Genomic DNA, 27,431 nt, shown 5'->3' with positions numbered 1-27,431 from the left:
GCGGGTTCGGGGGCGGGGCGGAGGCGGGGCCATAGGCGCGCGGCGCGCAATGCGTGCGCGCTGGTAGGCCGGCCTCGGCGTGACGGGCCGGTGCTCGCGCCCGGCCCCGCCCCGCGCGGCCTTAGCTCCGCCCCTTCGTCCCTCACCCGGCGCAGCCCCTCGCGGCGCTGGCGCAGAGATGGCGGAGGCCGTGGAACGCACTGACGAGATGGTCCGAGAGTACCTGCTCTTCCGCGGCTTCACGCACACTCTGCGGCAGCTGGACGCCGAGATCAAGGCGGATAAGGAGAAGGGCTTCCGGGTGAGGGGCCGGCGAGCGCGGCGCGGGCAGAGGCGGCCCCGAGGGAGCCAGGAGCTGGCTGTCCCCCCGCACTGCCCTCCGGGGCGGGAGCGGCGCTGTCACCGCGCTAGGGGGATCATTGCCATCAGTGCGTCCGGCACTCGCTTGACAGATGAGGAACTGAGGCCCTGAGAGGGGACGTGACTTGTCTGAAGTTGCCAGCGAGTCAGGAGCATTGCCGAGGCCGGAGCCCAGGTGCCCTGACTCCTGGTCCAGGGCTCTGTTCTTCACCCCAGTCTCCCAGCAGGTGCCGGCCAGTCATTGGCTGGATGGGGATGAGGTTTGAGGAGCTATGGTTGGGTAGACGTTTGGGTTTGGGGAACAGAAATATTCTAAAGTCGGCTTCCAGTGGCATTGGGAGCAAAGGGGTCTGCAGCCCGTGTTGAGCTAGGTATTTGAAATGGCTTTGTCAGTGACCCATTGGCAGTTTTGCTTCACCTCTGAGGAAGACCTTGTTGTACATTTGAAAACATAACTTTGCTCAGACATGATTTTCTTTTGAGTTCTTGGAAGTTATATGTGTGTGATTTGTGTGTATGTCTTCTGGCTTCAGTTGGCGTTGGCAGGTGAGTTGAGAGAGGCAGTGAGCTAGCAGCAGAACACCGGAGGGGAGTTAGGAGACCTGGGTTCTTGTCTTGCCAAAGTTAGTGGCTACTTGGTGGTGGCTAAAGCAAATCATTTCAGCTCTCTGAGCCTCAGTGTCCTGATCTGTAAATGGGGTGGGGGGGGGGTGGGTGGAGGTGGTTTAGAATGGTATCAGTATTCAAAACCTGTTCCTTCTTGTGTCCTCTGATATGAGTGCTCCTCACAAGGAGGGGACCCCTTTTGGCTGACACTCTCAGCAGCTGCCAGGGCTTTAGTGGTGCTTAGAGGACTTGAAGGAAACAGTATATCTAACATAAGCCTTGGAATCCTGGAATGGAGGAGGAGCATGGAGGTTGTCTCACTCCCTCTTTTTTGCTTTCTGAAGTCTTAGGTCACTAAGACCGGAGAGTTGAAGTGACATTACCAAGGTGGTTGAATAAATTAGAGCCAGGTCCAGGCCCTGGACTCTGTCTGGTTCCTGGACCTGAGTGCTTTTACACCTGAAATTTCCATGCTTGCCAAAGGGTAGAAACGCGTATCTAACATTAATAAAAAAAACTTGAAACCTATTATGTTACAGTGTTTTGAAAGTTTTATAGATTGCTAACTTAAAGGAAAAAAAATTGAAGCATCCAGAAGCTGCAGCAAGAGGAAAAAAGTATTAACTCCGTGGCGTGAAGAGAGAATTCCCTTTTCCATCACATCTTTCTCCAGGTGGACAAGATTGTGGACCAGCTGCAGCAATTAATGCAGGTGTATGACCTGGCTGCTCTTCGGGATTACTGGAACTACCTGGAGCGGCGGCTCTTCAGCCGCTTGGAGGACGTGTACAGACCCACCATCAACAAGCTGAAAACCAGCCTGTTCCGCTTTTATCTCGTCTACACAATCCAGGTGTTTCTGGTTCAGGGATCTCTTGGTGGAGAAAATTCTTGAATCCAGAAATAGATTTTCTTTTAACGCCTAGGGACAGCTCTTCTCTTTTACTCAGAAAGGGTGGAACAGTCACAGTGAAAATTATTTTTGACTGTTTTCCAATTTTTTTTTTTCCCCTTCTCATCTGTAGATCATCTGACTTATCTTCCTCATTCCTATTTCTCGTCTTGTCTTAAGCATATTAGCCTGGGTGGTGTTTTGAAGAATATAAGAAGCTAGGTTAAAGTTTGAGTAAAAAGGTTATGACTGACTTGTGGGGTGGGGGATAGTAAATCACTTAGGTTATTTGAAAATCAACTAGGAATTAATTTTTAGGATGGCATTTATCACTAGAGCTTTAAACAAGCTTCTTTGAAGTTATAAGGAACTTGAGAAAAGAGTGATGATTTCTTTTATGAAGAGTTCATAGATCACGTTTGGTGACTTGCTCAGGAGGCCAGTATTCAAAGGCTCTCTGTGATGTGGTGGTGAAGAGTCTCACCTCTGGCCTTCTGTCTCTCTCCTTTCTTTGCCACCTCTTCCATGTCTTGGCAGACAAACAGAAGTGACAAGGCTCAGGAGTTCTTTGCAAAGCAGGCCTCGGAGCTCCAGAACCAGGCTGAGTGGAAGGATTGGTTTGTCCTGCCCTTCCTGCCATCCCCAGACACCAACCCCACCTTCGCCACCTACTTTTCGCGCCAGTGGGCCGACACCTTCATCGTGTCCCTGCACAACTTCCTGAGTGTCCTGTTTCAGTGCATGCATATCCTATCAGTGGCCGGGGGGCTGGCAGCCCAGCCTGAGGCCAACCGACCACGAGATCAGCGGCTGCTGCCCTTAATGCAGTCATTTCTTCTACCAAACGCCCAAAGATCATCATGTTGTCACGTGATGGGGCTGGGCAGACTGTGGTTATTTTGATCTGGGAGGGTGGGAGTTGTAATTCTTAGTTCTGCTGCTGAATAGTTGACATGGGTGGGTGGGGAGACTGTCCTCGCAGTAGGGGGATAGGAGCCCTCAAGTAGGGCGGGGCCTCTCCCAGCAAGCACAGCGAAACCGACCGGCCTCCAGAGCACCCTCTCTGCGCATGCTCCATGCCCCCGCCCCAGGATTTCACTGGGCTTTGTTGGGGTTAGGTAGGGGGTGAAAACACTTCTAGAGCTGGAACATCCTTTCTGTGTTAGTGTCTGGGTCACTGTCTTCACAGTGACCTCAGGGTCCCTCAACTTGTCAGAGGACAGGGCAGCTTTAAGAATATGTGGAGAGATTTAGGAGAGAGAAAGGACATAAATAATTTCCAAGCCTACCTTATGTACCCTTTTGTTGTGGAAAGCTGGGGACATCCTTGCTCACTTGTGCTCTCTGGCAGGAACTCCCCAGGAGGAGAAGGGGGTCTGGTTCGAATGGGGCTGCCTGGTGAGTCACTGATAAGCTGGGCGTTGTGGAGGCCCACCCATCATTGCCTTTTGGTCTCTGGGAAGACCATCTTCTGGTGGAGGTAGGAAGGGAGTATCTCCTTTTGTGCTGGGGTGAGTGTGAATTACCCACGTTGGCCCTTTTTCTCCCCCTGCTGCCACTCTTCATCCTGAGGGCTTTCAGAAAAAACTTGCAGGGGGCCCAGCCCAGAGGTGGTCAGGGCTTGACCCCGTGGGCCCTCCAGGGAAGCTCGCTGCCTGACTGAGGCCCTGCCAGCATAGTGCTCTTCTGGACTGAAGCTGTATGAGGTGGTTGGGAAAGACTGACACTGTGACCTCATATGTGGATCCTCCTAGGTGGCTCCTAGTCTGCAGAAAGCTTGCTTCTCAGCCTGAACCTTTGCCAGGGAGAGGCTCACCCTGAGGAGGGGAAAGGCGAGCAGCCAGTCCTTCCATGCAGGTGGTAGAGCAGCTGGCCATGTGCCCACAGATCCACTGGGCTGGCTTTTCGCTGAATGTTGCTAAAGCTTAGACTGAGTGTGAAGCCCTCAAGATAAACTCTTTACTGCTGGCATTTGGGAGAAAGCATCAGGTCTGGATGTATGTCCTCTGTGGGCTAGCCAGGCAGGTTGTCAGGTGTCCGTGAGTCTGTCTGAACGAAGTCAGGCCAGACCCAGGGTCGGGGAGAGACTGGTCATAAAGCTGTGAGAAGCCCACAGCACATTCAAGGGTGTTGCTGCAGTGTCTAGAGTGTTTGGAATGGCTTTTAATCGTTTTGCAGGCAGGCTTTTTCTTTTAAAACATGTTTATTGAATTGTGTTATTGCAGAGTTTGTGATAGAATATATATTTTAATTGGCATTTTTTCCCCAGCTTTGTTGGAATATAATTGACAATGAGACATTGTGTATATATATGTATATAAGGTGTAAAACTTGAGGATTTGGTGTATGTATGCATTGTGTCATGACCACCGCAGTCAAGTTGATTAAAAGGCAGGCTTATTCTTTAACTCGGTACACCGGTTCCTGTAATCCTGAACTTTGATGCGGAGTGCCAGAGGACCAACCAGGTTCAAGAAGAGAATGAAGTTCTGCGCCAGAAGGTTTGTTCTGAATGTCACTTGCTCCTTGGGAAGCACTTCTGCTTTTCATGTGTGAAATTAGGCAGTGGCGGTAGAGGGTGAGTCAGTAGAGGACAGCACTGGTCTCAGGGGGCAGTGAGTCACCAGAAAGGCAGGGTTGGGAGCTGTGACAAACCTCTGAAAACCAGAGGCAGGGTTGCTGTTTTAAGTCATAGCATGAGCAATGTAGTAACAGTCGTGAACTTTTAAGAGGAAAACGACTCTATGCATGGATGTCTCTTTGCAGCTAACCTGCTTGTATATCTCTGCTTCCCATTCCCAGGCCTGTTCCACTCATCCCCACATCTGTCTTGTTTATAGCCCAGATATGATTTAATTTTTCTCAGGTTTTTCTACTTTGGTAAAAGAACAGCTCCTGGGGAAGCTCACATTTGCCTTTCCATTTGCCTGAGCATTTCTCTACCCTTGAAATTGATGCACCATAAGAAAAGGGAGGATTTTTTAGAAAAAGGAAGCTTATAAGCTGTTTCGGTTTTGGGGGTTTAACGTTCTTAGGTTTGGGCCTGTGTGTATAATTATCTTCAGGGAAAAAGTAAAAAATGCTGACCTTCATTAAAAAAAAAATTTTTTTTCCACCTGAGTTCCAAAGTCTGGTTTTGTAGATGCCCAAGAGGAAAGCAGGAGTGGGTGGAGCTAGTTTTCTCAGTGAATTCGGGAAGAAGCAAGTCAAATGGTAAAAGGGAAGCAAGTCAAATGATAAAAAGCAAAAAGAAGTAGGTTCCATATTATCTAATGGTCTTTCGTTTTCTCACCTCCTTGTCATCAAGTCACACCAGCCTCACCTATCTTTCCTGCCTGCGGAGAGTGAGACGGGCTCCCCAAGGCTGAGGGCGAGTGGCTTTTGAGTCAATGTGGTTGGGTTTTGGACGTGATGTGTCTGATCTTCCCCAGGGAGGGAAGGCTAGCTGACATCCCCATCTCACTCACCCCCACCTCTATGTAGCTGTTTGCACTGCAAGCCGAAATCCACCGACTGAAGAAAGAGGAGCAACAGCCAGAGGAGGAAGAGGCCTTGGTCCAGCACAAATTGCCTCCTTATGTCTCCAACATGGACCGCCTGGGGGACTCAGAACTGTGAGTGTGTGCCGTGCCCCTCCTCGCTCTGTCCCCAGCGTTCTCCCTTCCTCCTGGTGATGCCTCCAAATTGCCAGGAACCTCCTGGGCTCCCACTGTTCTAGTCTGAGTTTTCTGTGTCTCTGGGCCTGACCAGAGGCAGGGGAACTACAGGCTCTGCCAGGAGCTTGCACATCCAGGTGTGTGCAGCCTGGGTTAATACACGCAGCCATTGTCGTGAAGCCCTGGGAAGTTTCTGTGCTCTGAAAGGAGCGCCTCGTGGATGTCAAGATTGCCCACGCATTTCTCCATAGAAGCATGCTCTTGTCTCAGGGTTCAGAGTGGTAGGCAGGTTGGGAGAGAGGTATTTGAGCAGCCTTAAAAAACAGCCATTGAAAGCCAAAGACCCAGATGATGATGATAATAGCAGTGAAAGAGACCGCAGGCACCACCGGTCCCAGGATCAGTGATTGGTGAGTCAGGATGCAAACCCAAGTAGTCAGATTCCAGATCTTCCTGTGGCCCAGTCCTACAGCAGATGAAACTGCTCTGGTTTCTGAGCTAGTGCCTGCTGATGGAAGTAAAGTGCAAGCCAAAAATCGAACTTAAAAACTTTCAGTAGCTAGGGACGGGGGAGCCTGGTGGGCTGCGGTCTATGAGGTCGCACAGAGTAGGACACGACTGAAGCAACTTAGCAGCAGCAGCTATCTTAAAAAAGGTAAATTTTAATGATATTTATTATTTAGCCCAGGCTTCCCTGGTGGCTCAGATGGTAAAGAATCTGTCTACAAGGTAGGAGAGTCCAGGTTTGATCCCTGGGTCAGGAAGTTCCCCTGGAGAAGGGAAAGGCAACCCACTCCAGTATTCTTGCTTGGAGAATTCCGTGGACAGAGGAGCCTGGCAGGCTACAGTCTGTGAGGTCTGACACTCGTGTCAGCAGAGTCTGACACTACTAAGCGACTTAACACTTTCCGTTTTATATAGCCCAACTCTTTCAAAGTATCATTTCAACATATAATGAATATAAAGTATTCATGAGCTATTTAACAGCTCTTTTTCATGCTAAATCCGGAATTCCAGTGTGGATTTTATGCCTGCAGCACTTCTCCATTTGGACTGACCACATCTCAGGTGGTCAGCACCACATGTGGCCAGTGGGCAGTAGACAGCTCTGCTCTGAGCTTTACCACGGCCCTCAGAGCCACAGCCTTCCCCGTTGTGCCAGGTAGGCTGCGAGCTCCCTTTGTGAAAGAACACCAAGCATCGGGCCGCCTTAAAGCCCAGATGTGCAGACCTGGCCGTGGCTCTGGTTACTAGCAGCATCCATAGCCCACACGGTGCGTGCCCGGGGTCTCCCAGGTCCCATCCAGTGCCGTGACCTTGTGCTGTGTCTGCTTGTCCAGAGCCATGGTGTGCAGCCAGAGGAACGCCTCCCTATCCCAGTCGCCACGCGTGGGCTTCCTGTCCTCGCTGCTGCCTCAGAGTAAGAAGAGCCCCTCAAGGTTGTCGCCTGCCCAGGGCCCCCCTCAGACTCAGAGCTCGGCTAAGAAGGAGTCCTTCGGCAGCCAGGTAGGTGCAGGGCCTGCCTTTCTAACTCTCGCCAGGAGGCCTCCGACACCCCACGCATCACCCACGTGAAGGCTTGCCTACCCTCCCTTTGGACCTGCAGGTGGGAGGGTGGATGGTGACAGGAGGAAGTGTGCTCTGAAGGGTCCCTTCCCCTTTCTCATCATTTCCTCTAACTCACGTGTGCTTATGGCTAAAATTGGGTTATTCAAGCATGAATTCAAGCGATTCTGGACTTTAAAATTTTTTGGTGATAGGAAGTAGTGTGTAGATAAAGAGTAAAGTTCTAGATCAGTGTGGTATTTCTTTTACTACAAGTTCTTATTTTCTGATACTACAAAGGATTTTTTTTTTTTCTTTCATAAAAGCTTGCAAGAGAATTTCTTTTATGCCAGCATATGTCCAAAACTGACTAGTTTTCTGAGCGGAGATGGTCAGAATTCATTGCTTTCAGAAATGCTGGCCAGAGTGAAGCTTTCACAGATCCAGAGTTATGCTTTATTGCTTGGGTAGGGACTGTTTCCCTCTCGAGATTTTTATTGCAGATACAGTAGGTTGTCATCATCTCTGCCTCCCTCTCCTGCTGCCCTTGGGCTGAGAACAGTTGCAGGTGACACAGCAGCATGGGGCTGCCTGGGGAGACGGGGCTGTCCACACTGCCACTGGGACGCCAGGGCCTTTAGCACAGCATGTGGATTTCATACTGTTCCTCAGTGCAGATGCTGAGCAGGACATGGGGGAAGAAAAAGCATGGGCTTCGGACTCAGGCAACCTTGTTTAGCATCCTTGCTCACATCTCCCCGCCCACTTGGCATGGGAATGATAAGAGCATTTACTCCCTATGGGGAGAGGTATTTGAGTTGAAATGAGAGCCCTCGGTATATGCAGTGCCTGGCAGATTATGAGCTCACAATACGTTGTAGTTGTTGTAGTTGGGAAGGTTTTAGCCTGTAATAGATGATGTATGGAGTGCTACATCCCTTGAAATGTACATGAAATGATGAAATTCAGTTTCATTAACTTGAAAGAAAGCATGGAGATGGGGTCTTTGTGCTTTGGCCTGTGGCCATATCTTTACATGTTCAGGCACTAAACTGAGGGTGAAATGGGATTGGAAATGTTTGTGAGGTTCCTATTCAGGAGACAAAGGTAAGAAGGTGTAATTTGCAGCAAATGTTCCTTACTTTACCTTTAAAATTTATTCAAACAAAGCTTCTGGCATGTTAACAGAGCAAAGGTAGCACTCTTTCCATGTCCTGGATATAGACGATAAATGTTCTCAATCTAAAAAATCCAGTGGTTGGCTCACTTGTTTTTTTTAATGATATATTTGACTCAGCAGTGATGTTTCAGCTCCAAAAATAACTAGTATATCTGAGATTCAAGAAAATCATAGAATTTAGAGTTGGAGGAAGTTTAAAGGTCATCTGGACCACCTCCTATTGGCTGGAGGGTGGGCCAGATGACCTTTATTTGATTGATTTCCCCCTGTGCTGGGGAGCTCACTGCTTGTGTTTGGTGGGGGGCGGGGGGGGGGTTGGCCTGTTTGAAAGTTGTTAGTTGAAGCCTCTGTGATTTTCACTCACAGGTCGTAGTTTTGCCTTCAAGCTGCATAGAATAAGGCTTCTTTCTGTCTTTTCCATGCTAAACACTATGGTCATTCCTTTCTTTCTGCCCTATTTACCCATGTGGCGTGATTTCTAGACTCCTCACCATCCTGGTTCCCTTCTTTTGGAGGGACATTCTAATTTTTTAACTCCCCTATATGGTTGATGGCCAAATTCGAGTTTACAATTCAGGATGCTCTCTTACCAATACCAAATGCTGTTAGTTATATGATCACTTCCTCTGATTTTAATGATATATTGCTTTTAACTCAATAGAAAATGACTTTTTTTTTTTTTTTTAAATAAGCCTGGGTCAGGAAGATCCCCTGGAGAAGGAAATGACAACCTGGTCCAGTACTTTTGCCTGGAAAACCCCTTGGACAGGGGAGCCTGGTGGACTACAGTCCATCGGGTGGCAAAAGAGTCGGATATGATGTAGTGACGAAACAACAGTTGTAAGCCTCAGTCATATCAGCATTTTTCCCCCTGTGATCGGCCCCTGTAACTGTTGTTAGCACTGAAAAGTTTACTACATCATAGATGTAAAGTCTACAGTGATACATTCTCTGTGCTTTCACTCTGAATCTGTGGGCAAAATTTTGCAAGTAGCTGTAAACCCACAGTTCCCAAGCTCTTCTGGGCTCTCTGTTATAGAAACCCCCTCAGGCACCTCCTCAGCAGGCTCCCCGACTGCAGTGTCACCCCATCCTCCCCTCCAGTTACAGTTTCACTCCTTCCACACCCGCTCAGTCGCCTTGCGACTGCGAGGGGGAGTTATGGTTATTACAGAGATAACCTCTAATTGACGGTAATGTAAAGAAAGCAAAGCGTCCACAGACTTGTATATTTGTAACTCTTATTAGTATCAAATTATCCTATAGCTCCCATGACATCAGCAGGAAGAATGCTGCCCCTGGGGCCGTTTCCATGGATCTCAGCAGGATGGGGAAAAGGGAGTCCCCCTCCCCATCTTTGATTCTGTAATTTCTCTGTTACTTGGGCGTGTCTTCTGGGTGGCTTTTTTTGCCTCAGGTGAGGCCAAACTACTGGAACTTGTTTTCTGTTCCACTTGGACGATTGCCTGGTAAGTCTATTCAGGCCGCCGAAAACGAATTTAGATCCTTCTCTGGAGTGAGAGGAGAGAAGGTCAGATGATAAAGCAGGATAAAGGTACCTCTCTTGAACTGTAGGAGACAGGTAGATTATGATAGATTGGGACAATATAATTTGGACTGTTGGAATGTTACATGAATCCAGTAGTGAAGATTTTTATAAAGTTTGCTCTTAAAATAAAACTTGGAATTACTGGGTGTGTCCCAGTGAACATTTACTTAAGTCATATGCCTTTGTAGCTGGACACAGGTTTACTTTACCTACTTATTTAGGTGTTTGGTGGATAGCTGCACTCATCAGCTTTTAGTGTGCTATTGTTTTTTGTTGATGTTTCCCCTTCTCTTGTATGGGGATTCCCTTGTGGCTCAGCTGATTATCTTAGATACAGTTTAAAGAGAAGCTCTAAGTAGGATCTGCTAGGTCACGTTTAGGTCTATAGCTCTCTTGGTATAAATTACCCTATCGTTATAAAGAGTGTTTCTTATTTATATGTTAACACCTGTTTGAATTTTCATTTTGGAGTACTTTCCAGCCTGTAATACACTGGACAGCTTCCTTACCGTCTTGACTCAAGAAGGAAGTACTGCTTTTGTTCTTCCTAATGTTGTAACATACTTGCTGGGGAAGTCTTACAAGTGCCTTTTGTGTCCGCTGGAGGAATTTGAAGTCTATCTTAAGCCCCTCTATTCCATCCACTTGGGCCAATTGAATTGGGTACTCTTAACACCACCTGTTTGGAGAGAAGGCAATGGCACCCCACTCCAGTGCTCTTGCCTGGAAAATCCCATGGACGGAGGAGCCTGGTAGGCTGCAGTCCATGGGGTCGTGGAGAGTTGGACACGACTGAGCGACTTCACTTTCACTTTTCACTTTCATGCATTGGAGAAGGAAATGGCAACCCACTCCAGTGTTCTTGCCTGGAGAATCCCAGGGACGGGGGAGCCTGGTGGGCTGCCGCCTGTGGGGTCGCACAGAGTTGGACACAACTGAAGTGACTTAGCAGCAGCAGCAGCAACACCACCTGTTAGAGGAAAAGACACCGTGTATCAGGTGTAGCAGGTGAGTAAGGACAGACAAGCATTCCACCAAGTGCCTGTGCCTGTTCTGCAGCCTTCCCCACCTTTGGCCCCAAAGTGGGATACCCCTGTAGTCTGTGTACTTTCCCGGGGCATGCACACAGTAGTAAATGGATGCTTTTCCCTTTTCTTCTCAAGTATCCAGTATAAAGATTTCTTGGTCAGGCTGATAAGTCTGAATCATAGTTGTGCCAGGCTAGTTTGCTTGCCAGGATCCCACTATTTTGAAAAACAGCTGTCAACCCAGGAAGCTGATCTTCCTCCTCTCAGCACTGTTTTTGTAGCTAGCTATGGGGTTCCCATTGCCACCTTTGTGGTCCAGAAAACATGGCCTTTACTGCCAGTTCTTTTATCTTTTCTATCAGAATGGTAGAGCCTTTGGAGATGTGTTTTGGAATTCATTTCTACTTTTATTGAGTCCTGTTTTTTTTCTTAGTAAATCAAGCTAAAGGTTTGTCTATTTTGTTTGACTTTCAAAAAACCAGCTCCTGGTTTCAATGATCATTTCTATTGACTCTTTTTTCTTTTTTAAAGATGTATTTATTTATTTTTATTTTTGGTTTTGCTGGGCTTCATTGCTGCATATGGGCTTTCTCTGGTTGCAGAGAGCGGAGGCTTCTCTTCTTTCGGGGCACGGGCTCTCGGCTTGTGGGCTTCAGTCACTGGGGCTCATGGGCTCTAAAGTGGAGGCTCAGCAGTTGTGACGCACAGGATTAGTTGCTCCATGGCCCGTGGGATTTTCCTGGACCCGGGATCGAATCCATGTCCCCTGTATTGGCAGGCAGATTCTTAACCACTAGACCACCAGGGAAGTCCTCTATTGACTTGTTAATCTATTTCTTTGTTTTCCTTTCTGATCATTGTTATTTCCTTCCTTCTGTTAACTTTGGGCTTTGTGTATTCTTCTTTTTCTAGTTTCTTGAGGTGTACAGTTAAGTTGTTTACTTGAAATCTTTCTTTCTTCCTAATGCAGGTGTTTATTATTAGAAACTTCCCTTTTAGAATCAGTTTTGCATAGGTTTTGGTATATTGTGTTTCCATTTTTACTTGTCTCAAGACATTTTTTGATTTATCTTTTGGTTTCTTCTGGGACTCATTGGTTGTTCAGGAGTGTGTTGTTCAGTCTCCATATATTTATGAACTTTTTAGTTTTATTCTTATAATTGACTTCTAGTTTCATCCATTGTGATGCTTGCTATGACATTAATCTCCTTACATTTATTAAGGCTTACATTTATTAACATATGATCTATTCTGGAGAATGTTACATGTGTGCTTGAGGGTGGCATGTTCTGTAAATGTTTATTAAGTTTACCAGGTCTAATGTGCAGTTTAAGGCCAGTGTGCCCCTAGTGATTTTCTGTCTGGATGATCTCTTCATTGGTGAAAGTAGGCTATTGAAGCCTCTACTATTGTTGTATTGCTGCCTATTTCTCCCTTCAGGTCAGTTAATATTTGCTTTATATATGAGGTGCTCTGAGGTCAGGTGCATAAATATTTGCAAATATGATGTCCTCTTGTTGAAATGACCCTTTTATCATTATAAAATGGCCTTCTTTGTCTCTTATTTCAGTCTTTGGCCTAAAGTCTCTTGTCTGGTTTAGTATAGCCTATAGGGGTTTTCCAGGTGGCACAGTGGTAAAGAAATCTGCCTGCCAATGCAGGAGAGGCAGGAGACACAGGTTTGATCCCTGGCTTGGGGAGATCTCCAGAAGGAGGAAATGGCAGCCCACTGCCAAATTCTTGCCTGGAAAATTCCATGGACGGAGGGGCCTGGCAGGCTACAGTCCATATGGTCGTAAAGAGTTGGACATGACTGAGCAACTGAGCCCGTTATAGCCTCCCCTGTGAAGTTCCTTAGTCTGAGCAGTTTGCCTTCTGGATCAGTCAGAAGGAATAAACGGATGTGTGTAATGAAGGTTGGCAGCCTTGGATCACCTGCTAGGGAGTGAACCACCCCCCACTCCACCACCCACCCTGGACCATGTGAGGGATCATGGTTCACTCAGGACCATGTGTTACTTTTGGGAAGGTAAGAGAAGTCATCTTCCACTTTCTAAGACGAAGGGACCTGTCCAGTGCTCCTTGGACCATGGGATGCTTCTCCAGAATGGCCAGAAGCACTGAGAGAGGGGCCTCTCTTGGTTGTTAATTAGATTCCAGGATTATGACATTCCTTCTTCTCTTTTCTATTCAGTGTCACTTTCTTTCATGTGCTTCCATCATGGTTTTGCTTTCTTCAGGTTTTTCAGAGCATGGGGCCACTGTCAGATCTGGGTGTGAATTACAGTTCTGTTGAGTTTTCCCTGTGTAGAACGAGAAATTAAACCTCTCTACACAACTGCTCCCCATCTTAAAATAATGCCTTATCTTTAAGGGAATGTTTGTAAGATTCTTAGCGTGGTACCTTACATATGGTAAATGCTCAGTGAGTAATATATATTGACATTATTGTTGTTGATTTTCTTCTTAGTTTATTTTTTAAAAAATCTTGACTAAGAAATTTACTGTTCCCCAAATAAGTCAGAATTCAGAGATCAACTACTCTAGAGAAACTATCTGTGACAATCACAAGTACTTGGAGGTGTAATAAACACCTTCAGGTACCACTGGAGGTCGCTTCAGTCAGAAAAACAAAACTAACCAACCCTGTGTATGTCAGCCACAGTTAGGCTCCTAATAGCCTTTAAAATTTCCTTTCTTAACTGTTCATATGACCTCAGGGTCCCAGGGAATCTATGTCAATCATTTAAAGTAGTTTGGTGTTAACATAAAATATAACAAGTAGAAGAACTAAAAGGCCACCTGTAGACTTTGGTTGAATTTATTCTCTTTGTTTAGGACTTGTGTACAAATGATTTGTGAGTATGTTGGTCTCAAACTGAGTGGCTATTGGTATCTATATCCCTTTGCTAAGAGTGTAAAAAAAAAAAAAAAGGAGAGGGGGTAGGAGTGTGAGCATCATAATTTGTGGGAATTAGATTAGAAAAAGAGAACCCAGGCAGATCATCTGGAAAGGTGATTAGGTGGCAGCTCCTTTTTAAAAAGCTCTAGATTAGAAATCTTCAGTCTCTATGGGAGTGGGGTGGGGATTATATACTCAGTTGTGTCCAACTCTTTGTGGTCTCATGACTGCAGCTCGCCAGACTCCTCTGTCCATGGGGTTCTCCAGGCAGGAATACTGGAGTGGGTTGCTATGCCCTCCTCCAGGGCATCTTCCTGACCCAGGGATGGAACCCATGTCTCTTGTGTCTCTTGTATTGGCAGGCAGCTTCTTTACCACTAGTGCCACTTGGGAAGCCCCAGTTAGTTGCTCAGTTGTGTCTGACTCTTTGCCATCCCATGGACTGGAATTCTCCAGGCAAGAATACTAGAGTGGGTAGCCATTCCCTTCTCCAGGGGATCTTCCTGAACTAAGGATCCAACCCGAGTCTCCTGCATTGCAGGCAGATTCCTTACTGTCTGAGTCACCAGGAAAGCCTGGGGTGGGAATTAACTGAGTTCATTTGCTGTAACGTTGGTTGACTTTATCTCATTGCTATCAAAAGGAGCCAGAAGATGCCAGTTTCTCTCTTGTCCAGTTTATTCTGCCCCAAAGTCCTTGAGTTTCCAACTATTTCTGTTAAAAGACTTTATGGTTGCCCAGTAATCATTTCCAAATACCTCAATATTTGTTAACATTGACTGGCTTAGTCATGCCCTTGGCCCAAAACAAGAGAGGGTATTGTGTGTCTTTTTCCCCTGTAGAGGGGTGATTATATTTTGCGTAATTTTTTTTCCTATTGCTGAAACACATTGTTGCTTTTAAATATAACACCAGCATAGGGCCTGATCTGCCTCATAACTGTTGCTTCACTAAGTGCTAACTAAACTAAATAAAGTTAACTGTTGCAGATTAGATCAGGAGGATATGTGTGTATCTACCTCCAGGCAGTAGATGTGGCAGGCAGAAAAGTGCTGAGGAGTTGTCCTCTCAGGATGGGGGAGTGGAGAACAGGAAGGAGGAGGTACAGACTGCTGGTGTTTTGCCCTTGACCTTGCTCATGGGCTGAGATAATAACATGTTTTTTTTCTTAATATTTATTTATTTAGATTTGACTGTGCTGGGTCTTCGTTGCTGCATGGGCTTTTCTCTGGTTGCAGAGAGCAGGGGCTACTGTGTAGCTGCAGGGTGCTGACTTCTCATTGTGGTGGCTTCTCTGGTTGCGGAGCACGGGCTCTAAAGCACGCAGGCTTCAGTCCTTGCAGCTCCCGGGCTCTAGAGCACAGGCTCAATAGCTATGGCACACGGGCTTAGTTGCTCCCCAGCATGTGGGATCTTCCCGGACCAGGGATCGAACCTGTGTCTCCTGCGTTGGCAGGTGAATTCTTTACCGTTGTAACAGCAGGGAAGCCCGAGATAGTAACACTCAGCATGGACAGGGAGGAGCCTTACATAGGACTAAAGGTAGAGTCCTTTCCTTGGCTCCTGCTCCCCTCCTTGCCCAGGCCCACGTGAGAAAACACATTTCACAGACTGGTGTCTCATCCTCCAGACCACCAAGGGCAGGGAGCTGGCCGGCGCGCCCAAGGACGGGAAGAGCCTCTTCGGTGGGCTGGCCCCTGGGGAGTCCAGCTGGTCACAGCACCGGCAGCGGCGCCTGCAGGACCACGGCAAAGAACGGAAGGAGCTCCTCTCCATGACTTTGCAGGTGCAGCTTGGCCTCAGTGTCTCAGGAACGCCCATGGGGACACCCCACAGACCCTCCTTCGTGGTGGAGAGCCATGGGATATGGCAGCGGGGAGGGGTGGTGCAGGGCCTGCTCTTACCTCTCTTGATTTCTTTTGCTATGCGTTGTGTGGTTTTGCCTAACTGGCTTTAACCACTTGCACTTTGGTGGTTTTATTCCAGAATAATCTGGTTTTCCAGTGATCCCTTTTCCCGATGTAGTGTTGCCCTAAACAGGGGCCATAAAATGCTGGCCTCTGAAGATGTCCAGAAGACGAGCTCTGTGAACAGTGGGTTTGGGACCCCCTGTGTGCTCTGTCCTTCCCCATGTTTAACCGTGCCTGTTAGTGTGCTCATGTTACGGGTGCTCGGAGTCCGGGGAGAGGGTCCCCTGGGTGTAACCCAGCATCGCCCAGACTCGCTCAGTCACGGGCCTTTTCTCTGCACTCCCTGCTGGAGTCGCTGCCCTGAGGGCCATGTGCCCACAGGGCTGCCGTGCGGCGGCCCCGGCCCTTGCCAGGCTGGGTTCAGAGACTCTTCTTACCAGTGAATGTGGGTTGGGCTTTCCCTCCCTGGTAGTATAAGCTGCTGCTGCTTCAGTGAAATACTCGGGATTGAAGGCAAAGCGCCAAGGGATTTACTGCCTTGTCACCTTGTTGACCGTTTCTCTCCTAATCCAGGCTACTTGCCTGTTTTAAAGGCATTTTGGGGGTTAGCAGCCCTGAACTTGTTCCGGTCCGATGGCATAGAGCCTTCTGGCTTGCATCTCAGGTCCTTCTGGGCTGTAGGATTAAAGGTGCACCAGAGCTCAGCCACTCCCGAAGGCCCCTCTGAGCTCTGAGGTCTCTGTTCCTCTGTTCTTTTATTCTATTTTTTCTGTAAAACTGCTCTTTCTGGGTCCCTGAGGAGTGCTTCCAGGAATCTCCAGAACCAGGGGGGTGGTAGAGAGCACCCTCCTGATGCTCCGTGGCATCACAGTTATGCCTAGATGAGCAGGTGGTAATCGTGGTGGCCAGTGGCCAGTGCCCTCAGGAGGCAGGGATGGACAGCAGCAGCCCCCTGGGTGGCAGAGTGTGTGGGTGCCATTTGGTGCCCTGCCTTGCTCTGGCTTAGTTGCTGTCCTCGGGCCTAGCCCATCACCCCAGTCTCTTGGCACCCCTTCCCAGGAGGAGGTGCTGGTGGGCGGCCAGGCTTTCGTCGGATGGACCTGGCTTCACGTCGGCATCCCACCCCCGGGGCCAGCGTTTGATCCTAGGCAAGGTTACTCCAGCTTTCAGTCTTAGTTTCCACAGCTGTAAAATGGGTTACTAACAGGATCACAGATGGTTGAGGGAGCACTACATGAGACAGTCGGTCGTGTTCGCAGTGCCTGGCGTGCAGTGGGCACTCCCTCCCTCCCTGATTCTTGTTATCATTGGCCTGGTCTGTCAGGGTCGTGCGTGTCCTGGGTCTCGTCAGCTGGGACCGGGAGCCCGTGGCCCACACTTCCCTCCTCATGGTCTCTGGGAAGGGGCTGCCGGTGAAGCAGGCTCTTGGAGTTCAGAGCTCTTTCTTTTAGACCCCACAACCACCAAGATCCTCCCCCAAAGGCCGTGGCCTGGTGTCCTAGACACCCCCAGCCTGTCCCCAGACATGGGGAGCAGCTGGGCCCAGTGCTGACCCCTCACCTCTGACTTGTGCCCGCTTTGCTTGACGCAGTGTGCGGAGAAGAAGCCCGAAGCTGGTGGCCCAGAGGCAGAGCCCTGCCCGGAGCCCCACGTGGAGGCGCTGGAGACGCTGACGCGGGTGCCCACTGCAGGCCCTGAGGGTGGGGGGGTCCGCCCCGAGCAGCCGTTCATCGTGCTGGGGCAGGAGGAGTACGGGGAGCACCACTCTTCCATCATGCACTGCAGGTGGGTGCTGGCCGCTGGGGCGGGGCCTTGGGGGAAAAGGGGGTGGGCTCCCGGGGGAAGCCTGCGGTCTGGGGCTGTGCGTGTGAAGGCGTGGCAAGCAGGATGATGAGGGATAACAGAGATGCAGGTGGTGGGATGGCCCCAAGGGACCGTGAACTGTCAGAGGAGGGCTGGACAGCTGGCACTGGGGCTGTTGTTGGTCAAGTCAGCTCCTCCACTCCTTCTGATCCTGGAGAGTAACGTCCAGAGGGTAGGTGATGCCCAGTGGGCCCAGCGCATAATGGATGCTTTATGAGTAGTTCTCAGACAGATGAATGAATGACTATTTCTAGAAGTAGTCCACACCCGTCCTTGGAGCTTGGGCATCTCTCAGCAGGAGAGTCAGAAAAGGCAGTCCTCTGGGCCTGGGCTGAGGAGGGTGGCAGACTCAGGCGGGGATGCTAATGGCATGCCTCTTTGTCTCATCTCAGGGTGGACTGCTCGGGGAGAAGAGTCGCCAGCTTGGATGTGGATGGGGTCATCAAAGTGTGGTCCTTCAACCCCATCATGCAGACCAAGGCGTCCTCTATCTCCAAGTCACCGCTGCTCTCTTTAGAATGGGCCACCAAGCGGGACAGGCTGGTGAGTGGTCTTGCCCATGGCTGGACCTGTGGTCTTAAGTGAGGACCTACCAGGATTCTCCCCTGCTGCCCCAGCACCACGGGCTTGGTTGGGACTCCAAGCCGAGCCCCTGCGCTCTCTTCTCACTACGCACTCGAGGACCGCACCTCCAGGACTGTCCTGAAGGCAAAGATGGCCTCCTCTGTTTTTCCCGGAGGCCTTTATAGGCCCAGAGCCAAAGCTGTCCCCAGGACATGCAAATGGGGCTGTCACCCAGACCCATGACCAGCTGAGGTCTCTGCCTATGGAGGTGGTGGTGGGCCAGGAACCAGTGGGCAGGACCAGGGCGGCTGGCATTGAAACCGGAAGACAGGGGGGTTGGAGGGCAGAGGGTCTCCTTGCCAGCTCAGCCTATGGTGATACCTACCTCCCATTCCACAGATTCCTTCAAGGTCAGCTCTAGTGTCTTTAATTTTTAAAAGAGGTCCATTTTAGCCGGTTTCCCCTGTACTACCTGGAGGAGTGGGGGTGGGTCACCCTGCAGCCTGCCCTCCACCCCATAGGGATGGGCCTCGCCCTCCTGTGAGCCTCCCTGAGGGGGCCTAACCCTGAGCTGTCCCTCTTCTTCCAGCTGTTGCTGGGCAGTGGTGTGGGGACAGTGCGCCTCTACGACACGGAAGCCAAGAAGAACCTCTGTGAAATCAACATCAATGATGATATGCCCAGGTGAGCCAGATGCCGCTACCCCCAGTCACTGTGCTTGGTGGGCTGGTCTTGGCCGAGTCTCTGAGCCCAGCTCCCCCTTCCTTTGTGGGCGGGCAGAGTGCTGAGCTGGCCTCCCCGCCGACACCCCCTGTGTGTTGCAGGATCCTGTCTCTTGCGTGCAGCCCCAGTGGGGCCTCTTTCGTCTGCTCGGCTGCAGCTTCGAGCCTCACTGCCCACGTGGACGTGTTGGCACCAGACATTGGCAGCAGGGGCACCAACCAGGTTCCGGGCAGGCTGCTGCTCTGGGACACGAAGACCATGAAGCAGCAGGTAGGAGTTTCTCATGGTGCCCCGGGGCTGGGCGGGGCGGGGAGCACACAGGTCGCTCTGCCCACTGTTTCTTCGGTCTCTTCCCTCTTTGCTTGGAGCTCCTCACACTTTGATTTGTGAGATTTCAGAGCGTGTTGAAAAGTAGTAGTACTCCAGTTGGGCCGATTGCTGGCAACTGAAGTCATTCGGAAGGTGTGACAAACTTAGAATTCACACACAGCCTTCTAGTGGGCCCTTTTGGCTTAACTGAAAAATGTAAACATTTTTTTAATATTTAAGACTCTTTTTTTTTGAGTAGTTTTGAAAATGAAAGTCGCTCAGTCGTGTCCAACTCATTGGGACCCCATGGACAGTCCATGGCAGTCTCCAGGCCAGAATACTGGAGTGGGTAGCCTTTCCCTTCTTCAGGGAATCTTCCCAACCCAGGGATCGAACCCAGGTCTCCCGCATTGCAGGCAGATTCTTTACCAGCTGAGCCACAGGGAAGCCCCAAAGCCTATAGCACCCAGTAATCCCAGGCGGTCTCCCATCCAAGTACTAAGCAGTTGTGACCCTGCTTAGCTTCTGAGATCAGATGAGATCGGGCGCGTTCAGGGTGGTGTGGCCATAGAAAGGGTGCTATGAGTAGTTTTAGGCTCACAGTAAAATGGAGAGGAAATTTCAAAGATTTCCCCATGCACACTGTCCCCACACGTGCCCAGCCTCCCCTGCTATCAGTTTCCCTCACCGGAGCAGCATACTCGTTACAATCGATGCACCTACACGGACACATTGTAATCACCCCGGGTGCACAGTTGACATCAAGGTTCAGTCTTAGTGTTGTGTGTTCTTTGGGCTTGGACAGATGGGTAATGACATGTGCCCTCCTGCCCCATTCCATCCAGCAGACATCTGTACATCTGTCCTCTGGCGTCTCCGTTCTACCTTATCCCACCCAGTCTGATCAGGTCCTTTTTAATCTTGTTATTTCCGCCTGCAGTGCAGGAGACCCTGGTTCGATTCCTGGGTCGGGAAGATCCCCTGGAGGAGGGCATGGCAACTCACTCCAGTATCCTTGCCTGGAGAATCCCCATGCACAGAGGAGCCTGGAGGGCTGTAGTCCAATGGGTCGCAAAGAGTCAGACATGACTGAGTGACTAAGCACATTTTCTGCTGAGGGCCTTTCTCAGGATTTTTAATTTTATGTTTACTTGTGTTTTCCAATTTTTTCATTGAATATTGAATACATAGAAGAGAATATTAAAATCACAGGTGTTTGGAATAAAGAGAAAACTGTAAAACGAGTACCTGCCTTGTCAGGGTTTAACAGTGGGACGCTACTGATCCTTTTTATGCTCTGGCGTGTCTTTCCTCAATCTTGGTCTCCTTCCCCCTTTCAGACAGAACCTGCCTTGGAATTGGTTTCCTATTGTCTCACATTTTAAATGTGGTTTATCCTTTTTATAGCTCCAGTTCTCCCTGGATCCGGAGCCCATTGCCATCAACTGCACAGCCTTCAATCACAATGGGAACCTGCTGGTCACGGGGGCAGCTGACGGCGTCATCCGGCTGTTTGGTAAGCGACTGTGCTCACGGCAATCCTGGTCCCCTCGTCCATCAACCCAGGGAAGAGAGTTGGGTTTTTGCCAGCTGGACTAGAGGCTACTGTGAAACCCCGGTTCAGGATTCTCCTAAGAGAACTTAACTTCGGTCAGCGTCTGCTTCAGGACCCCCCTAATTACCTTGGTCCTGATCTGAGTCAGTGGACATGGGAGGGGATGGAGCTTAGCAGTCCTTCAGTCCTGAGCTCTTGAGTGATGCTGTCCTGCCCTCTTGGTATGGCCACTTCATTGTCCCTGTGAGAGCAGAAGGAGGGTGGGCTTTGGAGTCATCAGCATGTTCTTTAAAGCTCCTCACGCAGGCCTGCCCCAGGAGACTGGAACCAGCGCCTCTGCAAAGGCACCGCTAGGTGCTATATCTTTAACTGACCTCCAGGGCACCCTGGTGGGAAGTTACAGCGCCTTCCTGGGAAGGACTTCTGTGTCCTCCTAGACTTGCAGGCTCCACCCCAGGATTCCTGAACCTCACCTTTGACCAGTGAGAGAAGCTTTCATTTAAGACAGGTTAACAGAACACTAGGCACGGTGGAGGAGAGAACTAGTGAACTGAAACAGCCCGTGCCGGCTCTTCACCACGGTCAGCTCTGTGACTCCTGTTGGTCCTGGGGGGGCCCTCTGCCTTCAGCTCGGCTCCTGCCCAGCAGGCACAGGGAGGGTGCGGTGCCTCTGCCTACGGGCAGGTGCCTCCCCAGGGCCCGGGTGGGAACCCTAGCGGCATCTTGTTGCCTCAGACATGCAGCAGCACGAGTGTGCTATGAGCTGGAAGGCCCACTGCGGGGAGGTCTACTCCGTGGAGTTCAGCTACGATGAGAACACTGTGTACAGCATCGGCGAGGACGGGAAGGTAAGCGGGAGCGGGCTTTGGTCAGGAAGCTCCCTTCCTCTGGCTTAGTAGGCATCTAAGATTCTAGAGGGCCCCGCAATAGCACAATGGACTGAGTTCAGTCCTGACTGTACCTTTTACCAGTGCTGTGACCTGGGGCCTCTCTCTACTCAGTTTTGTCTTCTGTAAAACAGAGATGAAAATAGTAACCGGTCTCATAGGATCTTAGTGAGGTCTACATGAGTTCAGTGGGAGTCGACTGTCATGAAAGGGGAGGACCCACATCCTTTCTCCTGGTTGTAGCAGAAAGGACGCATCTCCCTGACCCACCCTGCTCGTGGGTTCCAGTGCGGCCAGGGTGTACTTGAGTGAGCTTGGTCACTGGGTGATCACAGCATGGGTGGGTAGAACTTTCTAGGCCGGGGGGCTGGAGACAGCTGTGCCCATAGTTGAGAAACATAAAAAGGGAGCTGGGGAAGAAGGTAAAAATAAGTCCCCTCTTTTAGAGTCTCCCTGGAAGAATTCGTTAGGATCCCTGGGAAGGGAGCTGGGGCAGGCAGAGCTGGGATAAGGACTTACTTTTGTGTGTCCCCTCCTGGGCCTTCTGGATTGTATCCCTGTCCCCCTCTCTTATCCAGTGAAGACAGTCGTTACAAAATGCATCCTTCACTTGAAAACTCTTGAGAAAGGCTTTTTAAATCAGAGCTTGACTTGCTTCATCTGAGTTGAGTTCTCAGTCAGGAGGAGGTCACAGCAGGCAGCCTGGCCCTGAAGGAGGCCGAAGGGTGTTTGCGCTGTAGTCTCTGAGCTCGGCTTGTACTCCACTGCCCGTGTTCCATCGGCTGTGCTGCTGAGAAACTGGAAGTGTATTTGGGATTTAAGAAAAACCTAGCTAGGTTCTAACCCTACGAATAATATTAACAACAACAGTAGTAGTAACAATCACTGGAGCATTGCGCCAGCTCGAGCGATGGGAGTCCAGGCCGGTGCCTACACTCTTCTGCTCCTGGCGTCAGGCCAAAGAGAAAGTTCCGACCTGGACATGATGTGTCTGACTCTTTCTAGATTTTCTTTCCTTCAAAATAAAAAAAAATGCTTACATTGTGTCGGGAGGCATTGGGACTGGATGGTCATCTCCCTACCCTTCCTGGGGCCTGTGGATCCCCCTCCACTTCCTGGGGGCCACCTCACTACTCCCTGCACCCCGCCACCCCGCGGCCCTGCACCCTGGCCACACCACTGAGAGCCCTATACTCGTGCTTTTTGGGTGCAGTTCATCCAGTGGAACATCCACAAGAGCGGCCTGAAGGTGTCCGAGTACGGCCTGCCCGCCGACGCCACGGGCCCCTTCGTGCTGTCCGGCTACAGCGGCTACAAGCAGGTCCAGGTGCCCCGGGGCCGACTCTTCGCTTTCGACTCGGAGGGCAATTACATGCTGACGTGTTCTGCCACGGGGGGCGTCATCTACAAGGTACCTGGGGGCCTGGTGGGTGGCAGGGATGTTCCTCCCCAGAGGCCTGGGCGTGGTTGAGCTCGAGCCCCGTCCCTGTCTCTGTCCCTGCCCGGTGGCCATGGAGATGCCTCTGGCCTGGGATGGACAGCATCTGGGCCTCCCGGCTGCAGGCTGGCTCGAGGGAAACCGTGGGGATGGGAACGAGGGTGGCCTGCCTGTCCTCCTCTCTGCTCACCTATCCCTGCCCCTTGATGAGACTCTGCCCCTTTTCTGCCTGCTTCCCTGGGAATAATAACAATTATAGAACATTGAGAACTAGGGAGAAGGGCTGTGTGTTGGTTTGGGTGAGTGCCCAGGGGGTCTGTTCCAGTTACTCTAATCTGGCCTAGATTTATTGTTTGATGAGACGTCCTGTGGGTCAAGGACATTACAAGCCACGGCTGGGATGGAAATTCAGGGGTGTGATGTGTCACATGGCAAGTACGTTGTCCACTCTGTTTTGTCCCTCAGTCGATCTGCTTGTCTTAACCGTCTCATCACAGCCTCTCTGGTTCATGCACCTGTTTGTGTATATAATCGAGTGAAATTCTAAACCTCTCCATTTGGACTCGTCTTACCAAGTAGACGGGGGGATGAGGCTTTATGTTGTGGCCTGAGCGCGTAGTTCCAGTTCCACGTGAATGCAGTGGTGCTGTATCAGTAGGCAGAAGGAGTCACGGAGTGGGATGCTCTCTCTTGGGGGCTCACCGTCCACAGGCAGCTGTACCCCGGGGGTCAGCCATGGGTGGGTGTGGCCTTGGCACGGGCAGTGTACACCGGAGACACTGTGGCCCCCCTCCTGGTGCTCACACTCAGGTGAGAAGGAGACACAAGCATCAGTGGTGGGGACACTACAGAGCTGAGGGCTCAGAGGGGAGGAAGCCAGGTGGGGACGGAGGCCTTGGGGAAAGGGGCGCTCGGCTGTGGAGTCACGGCCTTTGGAGGAGGAGGAGGAAGGCGGGCCTTGGGGTCCCACGGGGCAGCAGGGAGCAAGAGGTGAGGGGGAAGGGGCTGCAGAAGTGGAAAGTCGGGAGCCTTCTTGACCTTAACAGTGGTGCCAGGGAGCCTGGGTTTACTCAACAGGGCTCCTCTTCTCTATAGATGAGGACGACTCGGGTGGCTCTTGCCCTCCCCTTGGAAATTAATTCCATAGTTTGTGTTTACTTATTTGTTTCAATGGATATTTTAATAAAAATCTTTTTTAAGCTTTATTGAGCTACAGTTGATAAATCACTCAATAAGCTATATGTTTAAGGTGTACAATGTGATGCCATCATATAAAGTTCCATAATTTCTTGTAATTGCTATTGGGAGATACTGTAAAGAGCTTTCTGTTTAAAGCCTAATTTTATTTCATTATTTAAAGACTTGGTTGAGTTCCAGGTGGGCTCTCCTTTTGCTCTCTGTATGATTGTGTGTGTGTGTGTGTATTGTTTTATTTTTGATCCTGTAGGCTTTGTCACTTGTCCTGATCAGTTCAGATCAGTTTGTAGTCAGACTTGCTCTTTAACCAATTAATGAGTTGAAAGCTTTCCCCGCCATATCCTTTAAAAATGTCAGTTCAGTTGTGTCCGACTTTTTGCGATCCCATGGACTGCAGCACACCAGGCTTCCCTGTCCATCAACTCCCAGAGCTTGCTTAAACTCATGTCCGTTGAGTCAGTGATGCCATTCAACCATCTCATCCTCTGTCGTCCCCTTCTCCTCCTGCCCTCAATCTTTCCCAGCATCAGAGTCTTTTCAGACACCCACAGCAGGGTAAATGTAGCAGAGAGAATTCTGCCTCTTAGAGTGTGTTCACTTCAGTTCAGTTCACTCAGTCGTGTCCTACTCTTTGTGACCCTGTGATGTTAGGGACTTATTTCCCCCTTTGGTTGAAGGAGTAAGTATAGTCAGGAAATTGAAGGTATTGCTGGTCCAAGTGGCGAAGCTGAGACTTTCTGGCCAGAGGGACATGTGTGCCTGGGCACATCCTGGGCTTGGGGTGGCAGTCCCTGGGCTCAAGGCAGTTTGCCCCTGGAAGTGGATAAACTGCATGTGTTTATGAGCAGTGCCTGATGATGTTGCCTCCTTTCCCTTGCAGCTGGGCGGGGATGACAAGGTTCTGGAGAGCTGCGTGAGCCTGGGCGGCCACCGCGCCCCTGTGGTCACTGTGGACTGGAGCACAGCCATGGATTGCGGGACCTGCCTCACTGCCTCCATGGATGGCAAGATCAAGCTGACCACCCTCCTAGCCCATAAAGTCTGACGGGACCCGCCCCGAGGGTCACCCACAGAAGCTGTATTATCCTAGGATGCGGGCAGAGAAGACAGGAGAAGAGGAAGCTCCCCTCGCGGCCCCCTGCCGGGTGGGCAGTCTTCTGGGAGAGGTTGCCTAAAGCGCTTGGGCACTGTCCAGAGACTCAACTGGAATGGGAGCCATGTGCAGTGGTGGCACATGCTCCCCAGACATGGGCTTGCTGGGTCTGCCAGGAGCGGGTTCCAGATGGCAGGGGAAAGCTCAGGAAGAAGGAGAAGCGTTGTGGTGGCTGCTCTGTTGGCCCAGAAGATACTGGAAGTATTTTGTATATATTTGCTCAGTTTTCTTTTTTAAAAAAAGAATGCTCTTGTGGTCACCTGGCCTCTCTTTCTGGAACGTGTGTGTGCAGCAGTGTGTCTGCCTTCACCTTTTGCCCTGGTGACGGTCATGGCAAGCCCAGGTCCCGTGCCCTGGCCCTGACCTCACCAGCCACGGGGTTGACCTTTATCAGAGGGTTGCTCTTGCTTCACCATAGAACGTCTTCTCTCTCCGGTTCCATTGGCCAACCAAGGTTTGTGCCATTCCTTGGTCTTTGGACTCGTGTCAAGGAAGCTATGGGCTTCCCTTGTGGCTCAGCTGGTAAAGAATCTGCCTGCAATGCGGGAGACCTGGGTTCGATCCCTGGGTTGGAAAGATCCCCTGGGGAAGGGAAAGGCTACCCACTCCAGTGTTCTGACCTAGAGAATTACATGGACTGTATAGACCACAGGGTCTCAAAGAGTCAGACACAACTGAGTGACTTTCACTTTCAAGGAGGCTATAGTGTCTCTTCTTTTCCCTGAGAGTTGGCAGCTTTTGTTCCAGAAGCTTCTCAGCACAAGGGCAGAATCTGAGGTGTCTGCCCCTTCCATCCGAGTGGCCGTGGTTTCCCGGGACCTGGGGGGCTCCTCCTGTTCTGTCAACTTTCCATGCTTGAGTTTGAGCAGAGCCAGCCACTGGCGCCCTCTGCTGGTGAGTGGGCAGAGGACAGGAGCAAGTTGGCCAAGGCTGGGAACCTAGGGTTCTCGCCTTCTTGGTGTGTCCACAGCCTGACCCTCTGCTTCCTGGCTGGGTGGGACTTTGAAAGGGCAGATACCCTCACAGGGTGGAGAAGCACAAGAGGATGACTGCCTTCTCCCGCTTGCATTTCCACCTGAAGCTCTGGGGTTTCAGGCCTGGACCTCAGGCTCCGACACTTGACAGGGCAGCCTTGTCATCAGGCTCTGCTCAGAACAGTTGTTGCAGAGGCTCTTTGGGCTCCAACCCAGATCTGGGGTGCAGGCCTGGTGAGGGGGTGCTCCCAGTTACCTCCTTTTGGAAAATCGTGAAAAGATGGGTATTAAGACTTTGGCTCTGATCTGCTGGCAGTTGGGAGGAAAGCAGGGAGGCTCAATTATGAGAAAACATGAGAGACTTAGCGATAAGTAGTTACTAAACATTTTTACCCATTTCCACCTGGTAATCCTCCTTCAAATGAATAAACCCAAGACTTTTCCACCTATAATTTTCCCTATCTTCTGCATTGAAGCAGCAACCTTATTTCTCTCCCCCAGGGATTCTGTGGGACATTTAAAAAGTGGTCATGAGTTTCATTTGCATGAGAGAATTCATGGTTTAAACTTTTCCTCTCTCCATCTTGAAGTTTCTGTCTTAATGCCCATTGAGGGCATGTGGGCATTTTCTCCATACATGTGGTCTCCACAGCTTGCCAAAATGTCTTTAAGGTTTGTAGAAAAACAGCACTTGAAAAGCTATCCCTTCTTTCATTTCCTTTATGCTCCATCTCCCTCTTGTTTTGAGCTCTGTTCACAGCTGATGTGACCAAGGCTCCACCAGGAGGGATGGGGCAGGGGGTTCCACATCACTTTGAAGCTGCCTAAAAACACAAAACAAAAACAATAGCCTCGGACCTTTTGAAATTAGCAAGTACAATGCGTGCTGCGAGCCACCCTGCCCCTCCTGGCCTGTCTCTCTCCGACCCCCACCCCATCCTGAGTGCCTGTCAGCGTGCCTTCTTCCTGGGGTTCCTCCCTGTCCCTCCAACCCCTCCCCCCAAGGTGACGTCTCATCCTCCAATAAAGCATGTCGAAACTTAAATTACCTCTCCTTCACGATACCAGCTTGGCACCTACCCGGGAACCACAGGGAGGTCCCTCCCCCGGTGCGAGCAAGGCCAACCAGATGAAAACCAT

General features: G+C 50.3%; 1 protein-coding gene and 1 pseudogene across 4 annotated transcripts; one reads left to right on the top strand and one right to left on the bottom strand.

Annotated features, from left to right (window-relative positions):
* The first annotated feature begins 118 nt into the window (after nt 1-118).
* WDR91 (WD repeat domain 91) lies at nt 119-25,576 on the top strand. Of its 4 annotated transcripts, none has more exons than XM_061414782.1 (15): nt 120-301; nt 1,640-1,819; nt 2,396-2,603; nt 4,277-4,359; nt 5,342-5,472; nt 6,855-7,020; nt 15,349-15,504; nt 17,220-17,413; nt 17,884-18,034; nt 18,645-18,739; nt 18,880-19,048; nt 20,495-20,603; nt 21,378-21,490; nt 22,743-22,940; nt 25,045-25,576. In XM_061414782.1, the coding sequence occupies exons 1-15, from the start codon at nt 179-181 to the stop codon at nt 25,207-25,209; spliced, it is 2,241 nt and encodes a 746-aa protein (XP_061270766.1). In that variant the 5' UTR covers nt 120-178; the 3' UTR covers nt 25,210-25,576. The 4 variants fall into 4 exon arrangements, with proteins under 4 accessions (XP_061270769.1, XP_061270766.1, XP_061270768.1 ...); XM_061414783.1 differs by lacking the exon at nt 120-301 and adding an exon at nt 332-906; XM_061414784.1 differs by lacking the exon at nt 15,349-15,504.
* Nucleotides 19,542-19,660, bottom strand: LOC133246998 (5S ribosomal RNA; annotated as a pseudogene).
* Nucleotides 25,577-27,431: the final 1,855 nt, after the last annotated feature.

Source organism: Bos javanicus, chromosome 4 (assembly GCF_032452875.1).
Source record: "Bos javanicus breed banteng chromosome 4, ARS-OSU_banteng_1.0, whole genome shotgun sequence".
NCBI classification, from domain to species: domain Eukaryota; kingdom Metazoa; phylum Chordata; class Mammalia; order Artiodactyla; family Bovidae; genus Bos; species Bos javanicus.
The sequence above is the reverse complement of the archived record's forward strand: the minus strand, read 5'-3'. Positions and strand labels throughout refer to the sequence as shown.